This window comes from Callorhinchus milii, unplaced genomic scaffold (genome assembly GCF_018977255.1).
Source record: "Callorhinchus milii isolate IMCB2004 unplaced genomic scaffold, IMCB_Cmil_1.0 Scaffold4, whole genome shotgun sequence".
Taxonomy (NCBI): Eukaryota; Metazoa; Chordata; class Chondrichthyes; order Chimaeriformes; family Callorhinchidae; genus Callorhinchus; species Callorhinchus milii.
In genome coordinates, this window is record NW_024704745.1 from 63090995 (window position 1) to 63112096 (window position 21102).

The following is a 21102-nucleotide window of genomic DNA, read 5'->3' on the forward strand; positions in this document are numbered from 1 at the left end:
CAGAGTTGCATTAGTGTTTTTTGTTTTCTGGCCAAGAGACCTTCCCTTATCTCTCAGGAAGGTCTGCATTGTCTAGTGGGTTTATGGCTATGTTCGACCAAGGCACCCTTTGCTTGTCTACCTCTGAGACTATTGCCTCCAGAAGCGTGGGGGAAAATACTTTTCAGCTGGCGTTCTACGCCTCCAGTGGCAGGAACACTAGTCTGTTATCTCACAGCAACGTCCTGCCAATGTCTCAAAAAATTTTTGTAGCGAAACACAGCAACTAGTTCATGGTCCCACTATCAGTCATGAGGTTGTATGACCAATTTATCGGAAGTATTGTTGGTATTGAGAGGAGAATACTTACTTTACTCCAGACCAGACCATCCCACCCATGTGCTCAGAAAGCTTCCCTTTATGCTCAATAGATGATGATCAGGATATTTTAGTAACAAAGGATCGAAGGAGCACTTTTCCATTTTAAAAAAAGTTTAGCACGGTTTCCTTTGGGAAAAATATGCTAAACTTTTTTAGCATGTAAATGCATACATACTAATATGAATAGCATCACAGTTATCAAGCTAAGGGATGCACTTTGTGTTTAACAATGTTGCTTTCCATACATGTAGGCTTGAATGCATTCTGTAATTTTGAATTGGAGCATTTCTTCCTGTCCAACGTGAATATGGTTCTATATAACATTCCTGGGCTGTCTGCTGACTGAAACTGATGTTCTAAGAAGTATCATTTCTCGTGATCACATTGCTGCTTTGTGGACAGATTATTTGCAGGAAAATATATTTTAAAAATTTCACAACAACGCCTTATTGTGGTTTCACTATAACTGGCGTTATGTATGACAGTGCATTTAACAGTAAGATCAGAGGAAGTTTAGGAATATTTATGGATTTAGAATGGTTTCATTCAGTTGCTATTTAATTATTTTTCTTTGAAGTGCTTTAGCATTACAACCCCAGTGTTCTCCTAGAGTCCTGGCCAAACCCTCCCCAGGTAAAAATGGTTGTTTACTTCTTGGTAACATTGCTGTGCACTAACTGGCTGCCCCGCTTGCCTACAAAAACACGGTCATTATATTTTTCAGTAAATGCTATGAATCGCTTTGAGATGTCCTGACATGAAATGAACCATATATCAAATGCAATGATTATTATTATTAATAGTGTCATGCGATGATTCAGAATTAGGTAAGCAGGGTGTAAGCCTCCAGAGAGAGCATGCATTCCATTCCAGATACGGGAATTTCTATGTGTAGGTGGCATGCTTATGTGGAACTCTGTCTGGTCTGGATACTCTTAAGATGGGTTTCCACATGTATCAGACACCCGGCTGACTGACAAAAAGGATAAGTGTTCAGATTATCCATTTTTCAAAATTCACCAATCTGGTTTGTGGCTCGTAAAACTGATTGCATCCTACAAAGATAGAAACAGGATTCAGTCCCTCGTACATACTTTAGGATGCAAGAAGGCAGAACAAGAGCACTCTACGTAGGTTTAGAGTTGCAAAGGGCAAATTCAGGACAGATGCCAGCAAGTTGTTCTTTAACCCTGGAACGGTTGCCAAGGAGGGTGATAGAGGCCAGGACACTGAACTTGTTTAAAAAGCAGTTGGCTGCTGTGATAGGGGGATGGTAGGGTGGGTATTCTGGGGGAATGAAATCTGGGCCCAAGGATCATCCAAACCGATCCAGTGATTAATATCACTTTTAAATTTCTTTAACTTTATACTAATAAATACATTACTACAATGCTGTGGAGCAAATTGATGTAACATACAAGCTGAGGTCTAATATTTCAGATAATCTTTACCTGGAAGACCATTTTGTCTAAAAAAAAATTAAGATCAAAAGAAAAATTCTTAAATTAAGTCTCAGTTCGGATCATTACCATACTTCAGGACACATTAGTCTTGCAGGCTAAGACTAGGCAAAATTTCAAGCCTCTGATGTATTGTTTTGCCCACAAAATATAGTCAAGTCACTTTACAGTATATTCTATGAAGTATTTTGAGAAGTCTCGAAGACTTGATAAGGCACTATATCGAATGCAAGGATTATTATTATCTCCGACTCCCAAATCTGTTTCAAGAGATCATAACCAAGATATTCCTCACCAGAAACGAGAGAGAATATGTTAATATTGTATACATCTCCAGAGATGAGCATTCAGTAGCACATGTCCATCAATAAATTTTCCTATTTAACTTTTGAGGTTAATTGAAGCATTCAAGAGATAAGAAACGGATAGATACCTGAGAAGTAAGGTTCTTAAACAATATGGGGAGAAGTTGGGTAAATGAAATTAGAGTTGCTGTAAACTTTATTCAGAACAGACACCATTCCTCTGTTTCACATACTTCTCAACAGCCTTCTTTGCCAACCAGCTACAAGTTGCTGACGAATTCTGCTTGCATTCTCTCCCTGCTCCCTGGATTGTCTATTCCACCTATTTACCATTATTGTGTGAACTAATTTAATCTGAGTTCTGTTTTCAACTTACCTCTCCGTTCTGAGGCCATGTATGTTTTTGTGGAGCTTTGTGCAGTTTTACTGAATACAGCTCAACTGTCATCCATTTAACTGTGTATTTAAATTGGAAGGAAATCCAATACTATTAAATTCAGTTCTGACGAAGGGTTGTGGACCCGAAACGTTGACTTACTTTCCTTTCTCCATAGATGCTGCCTGACCTACTGAGCGAGCGTTCCCAGCGACTTCTGGTTTGTTCCTATTAAATGTAGTGTTTTGCAGAAATACTACAATGTGACACCAGAGGGCGATATTCTACAATTAATTGTGCAATACCTTCTGTTATTGTCAAGGTTTGTTGATACAATAGATACTTTTCATCTCTTCCCATAATCAACTGACTTATAGGGGGCAGGTCTTTAGGTAGAGGTGAAGCATTAAACCAGAGGGGTTTTCTCAGATCAAAATAGTGCCTGTTTCAGTACCGAATCACAAAGCAAGGTTTTATCAGCTGCACTAGAATTACATAGACTAGACAGTGTGGAAATTGGTCATTCAGCTTAACGAGTGTTGACACTCCCCATGTGTATTCAGGCTAATGATGTCTCAATAGATCATGCCAAGTCTCAATATTTAACTTTAAATAATATCCCCTTTTAAGATTGGCGAGCCGTTGGCTTGATTGACGGGTCCATTCGGTCAATCAGAGGATGAGGACTCCCCGATGAGCAGCCTTCCAGACCAGAAATAGGGAGCACGGGCATTGCCATTGAGTTGCGATTTTAGAAACTAATGGACGGGCCATCACTTATCACCCCATATAAGATTCATGGGAAGTTTGCAGGCTGGATGTTTGACTGGCCTGGTCAAGGCTGATAATCCAGTGGAATCCTGGGATGTGCTACATTGTCGGAGATGCCACTGTTTGGATGAGACATTAAACCAAGGATCTGTTAATGCAAGGGTTAATTTAAATTTGTGACTCTGTGCTGAAATAAGGACTGACACAAATATTATACAATTAATTGAGTTTTATTAATTCAGATTAATAATGGTTATAATTAATTAAAAGAAAAGAATGCATCCAATTATGCTTACGTATACTGTAGTCCACAACGATTTAAGTTGACCAAACCAAATGCTGCGGGAGAGATAGAGGAGCAATGTCCAATTTAATCCAAATATATGTCCATCAAAAGATATCCAAGTATTGTTGTACGGTTTTCAGTTCAATATCACCCAAAAGTATCCAGGTATTATTGTACATTTAGAGTTCTTTAAATCGTAGTCTTGATCTTACTTCTTTAGGAGCTGGAATATGGTTCACGACTGCAAGTTCCAATTTCTTCCTTTTCTCTTTCAAATCGATCTCCGTTTACACTGTTTACACTGTACAAATAGGTGACCTTTCACCTATTGTCTTTTGCAAGATGGTTCCTTTGTAAAAACAAATGCAACACAGCTCTCCAGCTGCAGACCATTTTTCCATGAGAAAATGACTGATAAGCAATGAAAACAGTTTGTTGTTTATATACAGTCTTTTGTTTCTCCTCCTTGAGCAAGGATCTTCTTCGAAGCCAGTCACATCCAGCTTCCCTCCCTCATATGAGATTGATCATGTGTCTCAAATATATAAACAGCGCAAATATAATTTGAGATATTATTTAACACATGACTTATAGAAATCTTACAGTCTGCCTGTTCAGGTGCCGTTAAAGATACCACAGCACTATTTGAAAAGAAAAAGAAAAGGGACAATCTTTCAGTGTTCTGGACAATAATTCCCCAAATAAAATTGGTTATTTTCTTTGTGGCAGTTCGTGTGCAAATTGGCTACTGCATTCGCCTAAAAAATACAGTCACTGCACTTCAGTAAATCTTGTGAAACACTTTGAGACATTGTGCTGTTGAAAGAGGTGCCTTGTCAAATGTATTGTGTTTGCAATCAGGGTTTTATTGTGTTGTGATCAGAGAGCTGCAATAACATAATTTGGACTGAAGGTGGCAATGAGTTGCATAATGTCATACAGTACAAGTATTGTCTGGTCTTTAAAGGATCTGGTCCAATTATAATGTTTAACCTCATAACGAGTTTCAAAGTGAAAAAGTATTGTTGCAGGTGGTGATACAGTATGTAATTGAAGCAAAAGAATGAAATGTTTTTCTTTTAATGACTTTTTTTAAAAATCATACTTGAGTCTTGCATTGTGACACTCTTTAAAACAACGTAAGACTATTTCAATTCATATGTTCCCTTCTAAAGAACACAGCAGTTGTAAGTATTTTATAGGGTTTGGATTTTCACAAGGCATGTATTTTCTACGGAAAGCGAGTTCCTAAATTGTAATTGGGAAGTAAGTCCTAATTCTTCCTCAAAGCATTCAGCATCTTGAATGATAATTTATCTGGGGCAATTTGTGGTTTGGAAGGAGTAATTATGTTTGAAAAGGATGGTTTAATGTCGATGTGTAACTTTTTTTCCAGCCTGATAAGGCTGGCTCATCGTTTGACCTTGTAAAAATCCAAATTCTGTAAAACACCTGTAACAGTTGTGTTCCTTAGAAGAGAACATTTGAATTGTACTGCTTCACTGGATATAAAAGTAAGCATTTCTCCCCACTATAAAGGTGATTTTTGAAACATTTTATTAGCACACTACAGTAAAACTCGCATAAGTCGGGACCATAACATTTAATATGATTTAGAATTATTTGGGACCAAGAAACCATCACAATTTAGCCGTTTATCTGATGTATAAAATACAAACAGTGCAGTGAAATTAGTGTTTTTGGTAGGAAACTGAATGGGGCTCAGGTGCATATGTACAACTTGGGCAGATGTACGACTAGTGTGAGTTTTACTGTGGTGGTTACCTCTTAATCTTGAGTCTCGACACTGAACTAGTTAAAATTACAACCTACAGAAGGGTGTGATAGAATGGTTAATAGTGCGCTGAAATACCAGGCAAGTTTTAACAGATTTAAAGTTCAGTGTAAAGGGCAAGGGAAACACATAATAGAACCTTGCCTAGGCCTTTCAAGTAGCAATTATTTGCTCTTTTTTTTAATCTCCCCCCCACCCAGTATATTTCCAACTTCAAACCTGAGTTTTGCTGTAATTCTGATGAAAGCATTAAATATGCAAGTTGATCATGATGGCTGGTCAGTTGTGCATCATCTACCTTTGGAATGCAGATAACAAGTCTGGGCACAGTGCATACATTACTTATCTTGATTTACATCTTTTCTCTCTCTCCGTGCCATTTACCTGCGATCCCTCCCCTTTCCCCGTATCCCTGTAGCTGACTCTTTTTAAGGTATTCGTCGTGTTCCCTCTTGAAGGCCAAAGTGCATGATAAAAGATACTTTCCTCATGCACTTTTTGGGTTTGGATAGGGTTGGGAGTGTTTCCAGCATTATCAATGAGCTAGATATGTAAATTTAAAAAAAACAGAAATACGCAGAAGCCATTCCTCCTGCTCTCCCGATGCTCACAGACGCTGCAGTTCGTTCTGTTTCTGTTCCTGCTGGTGGATCAGGCCATATTGCCAAGTTGATCATAAATTGTGTAATTTTTTAAGATTAAAATTCTTGCTAAAGAATAAACACATTAACCACCGCTTTTCCTCGTAATCTTCTGAGTACATCAGGCGGAAATTGACTTTGACCTTAATTTGTGCGCCGGTTGCTAGGTGTCGTGTCTTTATTGAAGGGCAGTCATTTCTAGTTTGATACTGTATGTTCTGTACTGCTGGATTTAACCAGGAGCAGTTGGAGGGAGAGGAGAGTTTGTGTAAACATTGCATTGTTTCCTTATTAAAAGGTCTATTCAGCTGTAATAGAAACGTAATTCTCTTGTGAAGGGCTTGACTCAAAGAGAAATAACAGTCGTGGGTGCATTTCACAGAGATGTCATGCCATAGTTTTACCATCCATAACTTCAAATATAAGCTTTCTTCTGTTTGACCTTTTTTAATTAACTTGCATGGGTGGGTTTTGGGAGGTGCTTTAGCAAATTGTGTAAAAGACTGTAGGGTAGGTAGCGATTAGCATCAATGACTATCCATTTCATTCAATGTAAATGTGTCCAGTGTTGGGATAGGGCATTAGTCTAGAATATTACACCATCGATAGATGAGATGCAATTTGTGGTCATGATTCATTGCTTTTTTTTAAACCTCGGATGAAGTGTGAGCGAAATCAAGCAGAAATCTTGATCTTCCTAAATTCCTCCTAGTTTAGCACACAACTCTTTTTAAGTATCTTAAGTACAAAATCAAAATGATTCAGACTAGTGGAGTAATATAAGTGCTATGTGTTTGGCCAGTCTCTGATAATATCTAATGGTTGTAATTTTGTTGGAGCCACTCTATTAGCTCTCTTCTGAAAAGACTCCACTTTTAATAACCACAATCCTTGCCTTTGATATAGTACCTTTCACATTGGAGATGCCTCCAACCATTTCACATGATTTATGGATCTTATGTGCCTGTTTCAGGTAGATTTGAAAGATCTCATAATAATCCTTGCATTTGATATAACGTCCTATCACTCAAAGCGCTTCACAGAATATACTGTATGTTTTGTGGGCTGTTTGTGTGGCATTTCTGTGTGAATATTGGCTGCCACGTTTGCCTACGAAATACATAGTCACTATACTTTACATTAAAATTGTGTGAAGCGCTTGGCAATGTCTCAATGATGTGATAAGGCATTATGTCAAATGCAAGGATTATTAATATATAACAAAGATCACTTTACCAATAGACTCCAACCTATCAATGATGCTTTTTTAAAAAAATTGGACCTTTGTTTCTTCCTCCAGTACAGATTTAATGAATCCCAGAGGGAGATATTATGTGTGTTCATCTCACAGAAAAGTTAGGCAGTCAAGTAGGGATGTTTGCTGTATCTTTCCTACACTGTCATTAATCTGTGTGTTGTGGGAATAGAAAGACTATAAACCTTATGGTTATTGCTTGATGAAAGTGTAGGACTATTCTAGAGTAACATACCAGCAGTCAGCAGTATGATGGAAACTTTGTGTGTATGTGAGTGAATTACCCATGTATATTATTGCTACTTCTTTCTCTGTTTATTCTATTTTCTACCTGCAAATTAGACAGCTCACAAGGTCACTGAGTCAGAACAGTCTCCAATTCTGTACAATTTGCAAAAATATTGCCCAGATGTTTGAATGGTTTGGGAATGTTTCTCTCTGTCAGAACGTTTACAACAACAACAACAACTTGGACTTATATAACGCCCACTATGCCGGACGGCGTCTCAGAGCGCTTCACAGTAACGTTTAGGTAATACATTGTTTTAATGACTGGTATGCTCAACAAACTGAAAGATGTTAGTGGAGAAGAAGGTTAGTGCTGGTAAATTGTCTATTACAGGACATGATGCAGAGTAAAACTGCCAAGACTCTGTCCGAATAATGTGCCTGAGCCCCGAGTATTGAAGAACATCATCCCCTACTGTAGCAGCATAATATTTTCCACCCTCTACAACAGTCGCTGAGTCCTCGCTGAGATTGTCAATTATCTCTGAACATCTTTCAGTGTGTACGTTACTACTCCCTCAGGAGCACTTTGATGTTGGGAAGATCCAGTAATTTGAGATTATACAGACATATTTATCTGCAATTAGTCGTCTTAAAAGCACCATTGTAAGTGGCTTAATGCGAGGAGATTTTATTTTCAATTTTCCTGTAGTCATGCGGGCTTGAGTGCATTCATAGGCATGCGGTTAACCAGTTAAGTACGTTTTACTTTTAAAAATATTTCACAAATAAAGTGGCCCGTCCCAGGATGGGCAATAGGGAAGAGAGCTAAAAGAACAACAACAAATAGTATTGATATAGTGCCTTTCATATCTGGAAGATGTCTCAAGGTACTGGACAGTGGAGGGTTTCCACCTGAGCTGGGGGTTGGAATTGAGGGCTGGAGAGCATTGAGGGTGGGAAAATGGCCAAATGCACAGTCACAAAGAGTCATGAAATGGGCCTTGAAGGAAGCAATGGAGGGGTGAGATGGAGGGGCTCCAGGATGGAGTTCCAGAGGGTGGGGGCAGCAAGCCCGAAAGCTCAACCCCCGCGGTGGGAGTGGGCAGGGCGAGTAGAGGTAAAGGTTTAGTGAGTCGCAGAGGTAGGGAAGAGCAAGACTGGAGGGCTCTACAGGTAAGGACGAGGATCTTGAATTCAATCTGACAATCTTATAATTTATAAGTCTTAACCCAATTTTTTTGACAGAAGAGGGAGAATGTGAAAAGTGCGTGCCAGATCCTACCAATCTTTTTTCATATATGCAGGGTGAATCAAAAGTCCCTATTCCTAGGTCTATATGAGATGTTTACACATCAATTTGATGACAAAAACTTTCACTAATGCGCTGAAAGCCATCTCCTGTAATAGCTGCACACTCTATACGAATGTTGCCTTTTTTAAAAAAACATAATTAATAATTAAAATGAGTAAGGACTTCTAATTCACCCTGTATATCTATAGAGAGAGATAGTTATACAGAGATAAATAAGTGACTGCTGGTAAAGCCGTTCCCAACCATGCAAGAAAAAATCTGAGTTCACAATGGCTTCAACCAAATGGAGGAGGAATTAATTGTTCCTGGCTGAGCTTTGAGCTGGAGGTTAATATTAATGGATCTGAAAAAACCCAGAAAGTGAGTGGAGGAGAATAAAAATCTGAAAGGAACAATCATCCCTTTGAAATATTGATTTGCTGTGAAATAGGTTGCAGATGTTGTGCAGGTGTTCAGGACTTGCATTTAGCTGTCCAGGTCAATTCATTCTTACATCAGTCTGTACTTTTTGTTCCAAAGTATCTCTGGGCAGAAAATTTAAAAGATGATCAGTGTTGTGGTGGATAATAGTTTAGCATTTTTAAGTTTCTGTAGCCTTCCAAAGAAGAACCTTTTTTTAACAGATATTCTCATATAACCATTGTACGACCACATTTGTACAATCATAGAATATTACAGCACAGAAATGGGTCTTTTTGCCTGTCCTGGCAATTCTGCACTGAGTTTCTCTTCATATGCACCATCTAATCCTGCTCGCTGGCTCCTTATTGCCTTTCCATTCCACTATCTGAAGTTAGTTTAGAGCCTCTTTAGAAATCACTTCCTAAAATCGCTTTTCCAAGCTAACTATCCCTTTCTTTTCAAAGTTTGCTAAAGATTGTATTTGTTTGATCGAGCCTTCATCCATCCCTAAAATCCCATTTTTTGTTCATTATCAATCACTCCAATTGTTAAGAACATTTGAGTTCCTTTATGTGAATAGCTTTGTATCAATGCAAATTTTTGGCGTGATCATATTACAAATGTAACCTGGTATGTAGCCTCATGTTGATCTTGAATTAGAAGCTGTATCCCATAAATAGTGGTAATATCAATCTCCAGATTCATATTACATGACTCAGTCAATGTTTGTTCCCACAAATGTACTCCTTTTTTATTGTATTTGTTGCATAAACTGTATACACAAATTTCCATGCATAGGTTCACTGCATAAGGGCAACTCAGTTTGGTTTGAATACTCTAAAGCATGGTGAGTGGTTTTCCTATGTGTCAGACACCCAGCTGAACAAAAAAAATTGTGATTAGATCTGTGACCATGACAGTGTTGATTGTTCCCATTGGAGAGGCTGTTTCTGAGAGTGTTTTGTTGACATCGCTAAATTGTAATACTGACTAATTGAATTTTACAAATTTAATTTACTTGTGAACTGATTTCACTGTTTGTACCTTTTGGAAACCTACAGAAATGTTTTCTCCACAGAAATCCAAGATCTAAATATCTTTTCCACCCTGCTCCCAACAAATATTTTCCAGTGCTGAAGTTTCTTTAACTTTATTTTTTTCAAGTTTAGACATTTTCATTTACTAATAATAATTCTGGCGTTTGACAGAGCGCAGTTTACATCGGGGGGACGTCTTAGAGCGGTCACTTGATTTTCTGTAATACATAGTGACTATGTATTTTTGTAGGCAAACAAATGTATTAGTAATCTATTGTGATAGAAGCAAAAAGATCTCTCAACACACAAAGAGTTAAGCAAAAAGTACCTTGCTGAAATGTAACTGCACAAACATAATGGACATTAGCCTATTCAATTTTGCATGGTCAAGCTCGGCTTACTACAATCAAATGACTACAAACACAAGTGCTTTAATAAGCCAGCAAATTCTAGGACCGTCATTACACAATAGCTTTGAGCAAAGGTGTATTTATTTTCCAAGGGGTTTGCTAAGTAATGGGTGTACGTTAGCGTGCTGATTGTGACGTATCCAGTGTTGTAATTCTTATGCATTTAAATTGATGGATGACTGTATACTGATTGGGTACATGGCAGTGAGGGTGGAGACTGGCTCCAAGCTGTGGATCATGACTTGTAATTGAATAGATTGTTGTGAAAGCGCTGACAGGATGCCCACACATGCACTCACTGATCAGGTTGTTGCTGCTCTGCATTTAAGGTGCGCAGTTTAACGAAAAAACTTCCTTGTGCCTTTGAGAAGGGTGTGGCCACACAAGAAGCAGTAAAGCGAGTCGGCAGCAGCAGCAGATTGTGGTGTTCGAGTGGAATTTCAGTACTACAGGTGTAGATACTGCTGAGTTGCTCTCTCAGTGACTGACAGCTCACCCGCTCCTGGACTGGACTGGCTGTTTTTTAAACTCCTGGAGTTTACTGGAACTATCAGAGCGTCCCCACGCACTCAAAGTGAACATGAATCTGCTACAGTTGAAAGACCTTTCTCGATCAGATCTGTATCGAAGGCGCCAAGAGCGTCATGATAGCTTTGGAAGTGCAGGTTTGGAGAAGAGGTACGTAGATTTGGGTTGATGATTAACTCCCGCTGCAAGGAGGAGATCTTCAGGCAATGTGTCCATACTTCTAATCTTTTGGAATTGGAGGAATTCTTGCCTTGAGGGGGTGGAGTTACAAAGTGAACAAAAGATACTCAGTTGTAAAGCGTACACAGGTGTGTGGATGGTTTAAAAAGATCTGATAGGCAATGTTTAGACTTAAAAATTCAAGTTGATTCTTACTCATCAGATGTTGTAAGTCTATATCCGTTCTAAAGTGTTCACAGGCTGAGTAAGCTTTGGTCAATACTGCAATCAGTGTACTTACCAGGTGTGAGTTGTTTCAAGCAGTCAGGCTTGAAATATTTGTGAAAGAAATAAGAGGTTATGGGGGCAGGACAATGCGACTAAATAGATCTTTTGAGAGAGGCAGCACAGACACAGTGAGCTGAGTGATCTCCTATATTTGCATATTGTTTCCAGGTTATATCTGTAACATCCTTGATATTTATATTGATTATAATAATGTCCATGGAGCTATACAATAAGATGAATTGAGAAATACTACTGGCATTTGATAATGCAGTTGCTGGTCTGAGAGTTTTGGTTGAATTGAAAGGTCTACATTTTGCTGGTGGAATAAAAATCTTAGTTACATTTCCCTTAAAGGAGCAGAGCACACCCCACTACAGGAAGTGCGTTTGGTGGGTACATTCTATCAACATGCATACTTTATTTTGACTCCTTTAGTTCTGCCGCAGTTCAAGGCTGGAAGTGCCTTTCTTCACCAGTTACCTGCAGCAATTTATTCAAAGCAAATGTGCTCTACAATTCTGACCACTGAGTCTTGTGGAATATGGCTGCAGGGAGAGGTGTAGTGTAGTAGGTGTAATTTATGTATGCAAGCGATGAACGAGGGCAGGGCAAGAGTTTGTTTTACTAACTAGCACCTAATATAACTGTGAGAATGCCGCCTGATACTGAGTGATGATATTAGAAGAAAATGTGCTCTCTTTACTCGATTTAAAGCTGAATTTTGTGCACAGGGTTGCTGGTTACAGCAAGGCTTTGGGTTATGAACAGGAGCTGTAGGAAGCATTAGATAGAAGTATAACAACAGTTTGCACTTCTATAAGACTTTTCACTGAGGCATAATATTTCAAAGTGCTTTACAAAGACGTCAGCAGGAGCCCAATGGGGGAGGGAGACGGGAGAAGTGGGGGAAAGTGATGCTTAACCTATCTAAATCGTTAGTTAGACCTCAGTGTCCAGTTTTGATCACTTTACTTTAGAAAGAATGTCGATGCCTGCAGAGGAGATTTATTAGGGTTGTACCAGGAATGAGTGGTTTGACCTATGAACTGAGACAAGAGGAACTGGGCCTATTTTCATTGAAATGGGAAAGTTTGAGGGAAACCTTATGAAAGTCTTTAAAATTAGGAGGGGTTTTGATAGTGGAAGTAGGGAGAAGTATTTTCACTGGTCGGTGAGTTAATGACTAGAAACAACAACAACAAATTACATTTGTATAGTGACTTTCAAGTCAGGAGGACATGAAAGGTGCTATACTTTTAAAAAGGCATAATTTGAAGAAAATTAGCAAGAGAGCAAAGAGGGAGATTAGAAGGTTTTTTGTTTGCACAGAGAATTGGTAGGATGCGAAATACCTTGCCAGGAATGATGGTCGAGATAGGATTCAGATTGGTTTTCAAACAAGAACACGATAGATATCTAAAAGGGAGTCATTTGAAGTTGTATGGTGGGGGGGGAAGGCAGATAAATGGGACTGAATGGATTGCTCTTTCAAAACACCAGCACAGCCACAATGAACTGAATGGCCATATGTGTTATATATTTCTGAGGTTTTATGGCTGCTTTACAAAATATAATCTTTTTTTACGGTGTTTTGTGCTCTGGACATGAAATACTGCGAACAGTTCACCCACAAAATACATGTTGTCCCATTACTTTGCAGTATATCTTGTGAAGCGCATTGAGATGGCTTGATAACGTGATGAGGCAAAATATGAAATGCAAAGAATATTATATTATTAATATTGTTCTTATCTTTGTGACATAAAGGGACTGCCCAATTCATAGAGGCAGTTTGCAGAATAAGGTCAAACTCGTGTGTGTCTGTCTCAAAACATTGGAGGGGATGAAGCACACAGGATGTCTAAATCAGGTGGAGCTCTTGTGTCTCGAAAATAGGTTGGAGAAATTTAAATCTGGAATAAAATACAGTCAATCCACTTCACAGTATATCTTGTGAGATGCCTCGACAACGTGATAAGGTGCTATATCAAATGCAAGGATTATTATTATTGTAGATTCTCAAATTAGCAGGACAATTAGTCACAGATTCAGGGTAATTTTAAGATTGATACTAGAAAGCATCGCTTTACACAGAGGGTCATAAAAAGCTGGAATAGGTGGTTTGAGGCCAGGACACTGATTATTCAAGAATCATCAAGAAGTATAATGGGCAGATAATAAGTAATGATGATAATAATAATCTTTGCATTTGAATAGCAGCTTTCATGATGGGAGGATATCTCAAAACCCCTCACAGGATATACCGTAATCGGTAGTGGTTATTTATTTTGATGTGAATGTGCCATACAACAATGTCTCACAAACAGTCATGAAGTGAACCACCAATTTCATTGGGTGACAGTCAAAGCCATATTTGAAGTAGAACTAATTTAAGAAAATTTTCACAGATGCTGCCCACTTTTTACAAGCAGATTCCTAAGAAGATAAAAGTTGTTTTTTTTCTCAAAGCTGGATTTAATCTAAAAAACTTGTATGTTGCTAAGGCGGGTGCAATGGTGGTTGGTGCTGTGGTAGTTGGAGGAAATGCTTGACTCAACCTGTTTCAAGGATAACAACTTTGTAACCAACTGAACACAGTGCTCCCATGTTGTGCTGCATTTGCTGTTAGGAAATTGCAATCCGTAGAGCTGTAAAGAACCATAATCAACACTAAAAGCTGCATTTACTGCTACATACTTTATTTTGAAGCTTTCTACAAATTGGTACTGCAGTGCACCAAAGAATTTATAATGCCTGTTCTCTAAAAGGCTGTATTCTATAGAATTGTATTCTTATAAAAGCATAATAATAATCCTTGCATTTGATGCAGCGCTTTATCATGTTGTTGAGACATCTCAAAGCGCTTCTCAGAATATACTGTTAATTGAATTTATTGTATATTTTGTGAGCAAAGCGGCCCACAGTCGAGGTTAAAATTATTGTTGATTTCTCCAATCAATCATTCAGTAGAGCCAGAATGAAAATTGAGCCGGACAAATGAAAAGTCACAGTTTACATCCTCCGTTCCTGCTGAGTAGATGACTCAGCCGAAGGAGAGATACAGTACTGGACCACAAGTTACCACTTTTAGTAATAATAATAATCCTTGCATTCGATATCATTGAGATGTCTGAAAGGGTTTCACAGATTCACTTGAAGCTGTGAAGCATTTTGAGACATCTCAGATGTGATAATGCGCTATATCAAACACAAGGATTATTAATATAGTACAGAGAGAGTTGGAGTTTCATCCCTACTCTGGCCTCAGTATCTGGAGGCTTAAAATGAACAGAGTAAATTGTTGGCATTTTCACTCACTTTTTTGTATAATAACTAATAATCCTTCCATTTGATATAGCGCCTTATCATGTCACCAAGGTGTTTCAAAGCACTTATCAGAATATACTGTGAAATGGATTGACTGTGTGTTTTGTGGGCAAAACGCGGCAGCCGGTTGTGCACAGCAATGTCCCACAAATGGTCATGGAGTTTTGTCAAGTGTTTGCATCCTGGAACTGTAAGACTTCATGGGACTTGAAAGAATGTCATGGGCATATTTTTCTCTCACTTCCTAGCCTCAAATTGCACTTCTTTCTGATGACAGCCCTGCTCCCTGGAGTCCTGTAGCTCAGTGGTTAGAGCACTCGATTTGCAAGTGAGAGACCTGAGTTCAATTCCAGACAGGTCAGGGCGAAACCTTGGGCAAGTTTCCTTACTCCACACGCCTAATAATAATCCCTCCAAAAACAAAAACAATAATAAATTGGTCATTTTCAATCTACGACTGTTTGTGGGACATTGCTGTGTGCAATTGGCTGCCATGTTCGCCCACAAATATACAGTCAATTCACTTTACAGTGTGTTCTGTGAAGCGCTTTGGGACGTCCTCCCGATGTGAAAAGCGCTATATCAAATGCAAGGATTATTATTATTATTATAAGATGCCCCTTCCTTTGCCTCCTTAAAAACCTGCCTCAAGGCCTTCCCTTTTGACTGAGATTTCAGTGTCTCTCCCACAAGCACACACACTTCCCTCACCCTCCTCAGCTCCAATCAACCAGCTTGGGTACAAATCCTAGACTGTCCAGCAATTTGGGACATCCTCCTGATATAAAAAGTGCTATATAAATGTCATTTTTTTCTTGTTTTGTTGTACAGTGAAGATTAGGGAGATAAAATCATAGAAATGCATAGCACAGAAGAAGGCCATCCAGATGTATTCAGTCCCATTTGTTTGCCTTTTCCCCGAACTCCCTGCAGGTCGTTCCTCTTTAGATATCTATCTGGTTCCTTCTTGAAAGCTAATCTGGATCCTGCTTCGACCAACTGGAAGGGCATTCCACATTCTAACAAACCTCTTTATAAAATAACTTGCATTTATATAGCGCCCTTCATGCGAGGTAGCATCCCGGAGCGTTTCAAAATAATCCCTTTTAATCTCCCCCACTTTAAAATGGTTCAATAATGTGACAAGACATTATATCAAATGCAAGAATTAAAAAGGTTAGTCAAAGGAATAGAAGAGTCACAAATTGGTCTCCTTGTCCTCCTCCTCCTCAAGGAATGCCAGCGGATTCCTGTATAGTATTAGAGCACTCGCCTCACAAGCGAGAGGACCTGGGTTTGATTCCTGGCTAGGGCAAAACTTTAGGCAGGTTTCCTTACGCCACACACCTGTTTACCTAGCAGCAAGTAGGAACCCAGTTGTTAGTGAATTGGCGGATTGCTTTTCTGGGGGTAATAATCCCTTCAAAAAAAAATTTTTTTTAAAAATAATAATTTGGTCACTCAGTCCCCAACTATTTGTGGAACACTGCTGCGTTTCACCCACAAAATATACAAAAAAATTACAGAATGTCATAGAGTGTTGGTTTTTTGCACCCTGGCCATCTGTCCTGGATCATCTGACTCATTCTCCAGACGTCTTGAGTTCAATTATTAACAAATTGTAACATCTGCCGTTTGCCAACCACACCACAGTAAGATTTCCTGTTCTTTACTCATCTCTCATTTCCCCCACCCCCTTCCCCCATCGCCACACCTGCACCTTCCTAACATGATGTTTCTGAAATTGACATCTGATATTTCGGTAACTTGAATCTAATATGAACCGAAATTCTCCAGAAATGTACTTGGTGAGCGAAAACCACTACAAAAGCATTTTGGTTCAGTTAGCAGTTGGTGGGTTGGTAAGGTGGCAGATTACCACCTTTTTTTAATAGATGTTTCACCAACAAAAACACAGTCAATTCACTTTATTGTATATTCTGTGAAGCGTTTTGAGACATCTCGAAGACATGATAAAGCACTATATCAAATGCAAGGATTATTATTATTATTATTACCACTGTTGAGGGATAGTTTGAATAATTAGAAATTTGTCAAAATACTGTACTTAGAAACCACTCTTCTGTGAATTTCATCTAAATTCCTGATATAATTTTTAGTATATACTGAAATGTATTGCAGAGCTTTTAACGTGCTATAGGTGCAAAACGGTATGCAGTTTGAAAGCCAGTATCTCTTAACAGGTGTACATTTTGTTTGATGACACGCCAAAACCACATTTGTTATCAGAACTGAGCTTGTCAGTTCTTGTCCTTCTTGGTTGAAGTTTCACAATTTCTGCGATGCTCTTTGAAAGCGGACAGAGGAATGTGGGGCAACGTGTTGGAAATGACTTGGCAATTAACCATCTGTGTGCAGGTCGTTGGATTGTATTTATCAGCATTTTTTCCAAAAAGGATCCCGCATATTCTTTGAGAACTTTTGTTTTGCAGTTTCGATATGTTCTAGGCTGGCATCCAATTATACTCTCAGTTTGGGCATCTTGTGTACTGAGGACTCAGTCAGTTGTGTGAGTCAGCTGTACACCATCTTTACATTAACCAGGCTCTGCAAATATCAATGGTGAGACCTGTCACAGGAATGTAGCTGGAAAGGAGCAGCTCAGCTGTGGAATTTTCCAGCCTGAATTGTTCTGCTTGTGCAAAGTTGATGTTGTCTTTGCAATTGCGGATGGTTATCTTTGGGGCTGGGAGAAGTGAACTGTTCCTTCCATCAGTTGTGTTAACTTTTCCTTTGATGACTGTGTTGTGAAACAAAGTTGAAGTCACTGGAGAAGTGAACACTGGGTGTGCCCTGAGTGAAATGTTTTCTGAATGATGCTTTTGGTTCTAGTTTTTTTTAAAAGATGCCTGGATATGCCTAGGCTATAGTTTGGTTGATGTAACAATAAGAAATAGAGAATTAATAATAATAATCCTTGCATTTGATATAGTGCCTTATCACGTCATTGAGCCATCTCAAACACTTCACAGAATATACTGTAAAGTGCAGTAACTGTGTATTTTGTGGGCAAAATGCAGCAGCCAATTGCGCACAGCAGTGTCCCACAAACAATTGTGGATTCAGTAACTAAATTATTATTATTATTTATTTTTTGGGAGTGATCTGCAGATCGACTACAATCGGGTTCCTATTTACTGCTTGGTAAACAGGTGTGTGGAGTAAAGAAATTTGCCCAAGGATTCGCCCCACCCAGGGATTGAACCCAGGTCCTCTCTCTTGCGAGGCGAATGCTCTAACCACTCCACCACAGGAATTGTCTGTTGTCTTAGTAACTTGAACCAGCTGGGCTCTTGATTATCGTCCAGACCACTGCCCAACTCTCAGGGCTGCTTTGAGGTGGATAAATTGGTTTGTGAAGTGAGATCAGAAAATATTTCTTTGCCCAAATAGATGTGACAATGTGGACAGTATTATTCCCAAAGGCTGTAGATGCCAAATTGATTGTGATGTTTAAAAGGCAGATAGATGGGTACTTGGGAAGTAAAGGTTCTGGAACATAGAAGTGTGTTCCTCTTGGTTGAGAGATGTGCAAAAATCTTGATGTGCTTTTTTTTCTTTTGGCAGAAGACTGAAATGAGAGTGACTTTGCTGTTTTTGTGCCAGGAAGCGATCGATATTCAACGGCTATAGACTGAGAGTTCATACTTATATCATATAAAGTGCTTTTAATAATAGCTATTGTATAGTAAGGTCAGCTTGAAGCAAAATAATTCTAAAGTATTTAAGGTTGCAATTATGTGTTGTGATTAAATATTTGCTGTCAAAGTCGAACAGTTTTAGTGTCCTAGCAAACATGAACTTGAATCGGGCTCCAGTTTAGTCGGTCAGTTGTGAGGGAATTTCTGTCAACTGAGAGAGACATTGAGATATATACAGGATATATTGTAAAGTAGATTGAATGTTTTTTGTGGGCAAAACCTGTCAACAAGTTTTCACGTAAATGTGTGAAATTTATGCCTGAAAGGATGGAAGCCGATTCGATAACAACTTTTAAGAGAGAAGTAGATAATTATTTGGGGAAAACAAGTTTGCAAGCTATGGGATGAGAGCAGGGGAGTGGGGTTGATTTGGAAGCTCTTTTGAAAGAGCCGGCACAGACACAGTGAGCCGAATGGTTTCCTTCTGTGCTGTATAATTCTATGATTCTGTAATTCTAAAAAAACAATAATAAATTAGTCAATTCAATCATGACTGTTTGTGGGACACTGCTGTGCGCAATTGGCTGCCACATTTCGCCCACAAAATATATACAGTCAATTCACTTTACAGTATATTCTGTGAAGCGCTTTGAGATGTCAAGAAGACATGAAAAGTGCTATACCAAATGCAAAGATTATTATGATTCTATGAACGTGAGTTTTTCTCTAAGTAAAGCTGAAGACTTTAATGATAGAATATCAACAACTTTGTGACTTAATTAGAATGCAATATTGATTGAGTTATACTTTTGATCTCTTCTGTCTGCCTTTGGAAATTTCTCAAAGGGGCTGATTTTCATCTGTTGCATCATCCTCTGTCTGCTTATTTCACCCTGGAGTAATAACAACAACAGAATTACATTTGTAGAGCGCCTTTCATGTCGGGAGGATGTTCCAAGGCACTGGACAGTCAGTGTTTCAGACCCGAGCTGGGAGTCGGGATTGGGGAGAGTGGAGGGCAGTGGGGGAAGGAGGGTGATCGAAAGCCCAGTCAAAGAGGAGGGTCTTGAGGTGGGTCTTGAAGGAGGCAAGGGAGGGACTGCGCAATGGAGTTCCAGAGAGCGGGGGCAGAGTGGGCGAAGCAGGGGTCATGAACCAGGCTGGAGCCTGCTGAGCAGAGGGAGCGGGCAGCTTGGTAGGGAGTTAGGAGGTCGCAGAGGTAGGGGGAGCAAGGCCATGGAGGGCTTTGAAGGTGAGGACCAGGATCTTGAACTGTATCCTCTGTATGATGGGAAGCTAGTGGAGTCGGGCAAGGATGGGGGTGATAGGGTCATGGAGCCTGATGCGGGAGAGGCCACAGAATTCTGGATGATCTGCAGCCTCTGGAGGGAGGAGTTGGGGAGGCTGACAAGCAGGGAGTTTGCATCATCAAGACTGGATGTTATGAATGTGTTTATGAGGATTTTGGCAGCCTGCGGTGTGAGACAGTGACAGAGCCGAGCAATGTTGCGGAGGTGGGGAGAAAACAGAGTGGGTCACGACACAGATGTAGGGTAGAAAGGATAGTTGAGGGTCAAATAAGGCGCCAAGGTTCCAGACTGGTTTAGTTAGGTAATAATAATAATCCTTGCTTTTGATATGACGGCTTATACACCCCTCCACAGAAACTGCTCTGGTCAAGGTTACACACGACATCCTGACCACGTGTGACCAGGGCTCCTCGTCCTCTTCGACCTCTCTGCTGCCTTTGACACCGTGGACCACTCAATCCTCCTCCTCCGCCTCTCCTCCCACCTCAACCTTCAAGGTTCTGTCCTTGACTGGTTCAGGTCTTACCTTTCACACCGCCTCCATTTTGTCGCAGCAAACGGTTTCTCCTCCAGCCCCCGCACTGTCTCGCATGGTGTTCCTCAGGGCTCTGTCCTCGGTCCCCTCATCCTCTACATTCTCCCCCTTGGTGATATCATCTGCAGATATGGGGTAAATTTCCACATGTATCGGATGACACCCAACTCTACCTCTCTGCCTCCACCCTTGACTCTAGGACTACTGGCGTCCTGACCGTCCGACATCAAGTCCCGGATGAGGGACAACTTTCTCCAACTCGACGTCAGCAAGACCGAGGCCCTCCTGATTGGCTCACGCCGGAGCCTCCGCACCTCGGGTGCTGGCAACATCAGCCTTCACGGCTGCACACTCAACCTCACTAAGCCAGTCAGGAACCTGGGTGTCTTGTTTGACCCTGAACTGTCCTTTCTCCCCCACATCCGCACCATGACCGGCACTGCCTACCACCACCTCCGCAACATTGCCAGTCTCCACTACTGCCTCACCCTGAGGCTGCCGAAACCCTCACCCATGCATTCCTCACATCAAGGCTCGATTACGGGAACTCCCTCCTCGTCGGCCTTCCCAACTCTTCCCTTCACAAGCTGCAGATCATCCAAAGTTCTGTAGCTCGTGTTCTCTTACGCACCAGGCTCCATGACCCCATCAC

General features: G+C 40.0%; 1 protein-coding gene across 3 annotated transcripts in view; it reads left to right on the forward strand.

The window, feature by feature from the left end:
• The window catches only part of LOC103185757 (LIM and senescent cell antigen-like-containing domain protein 1), an 86437-nt gene that overhangs the window by 35375 nt on the left and 29960 nt on the right, over positions 1-21102 (forward strand). Inside the window, exon 1 of one of the 3 annotated variants that reach the window (XM_042333862.1) lies at positions 10942-11319. The exons of the other annotated variants lie outside the window; for them this stretch is intronic. Coding sequence (XP_042189796.1) covers positions 11222-11319 — 98 coding nt within the window. The 5' untranslated portion in view covers positions 10942-11221. Of the gene's footprint in view, positions 1-10941; positions 11320-21102 lie in introns of those variants that run through there. 3 annotated transcript variants of the gene reach the window in all.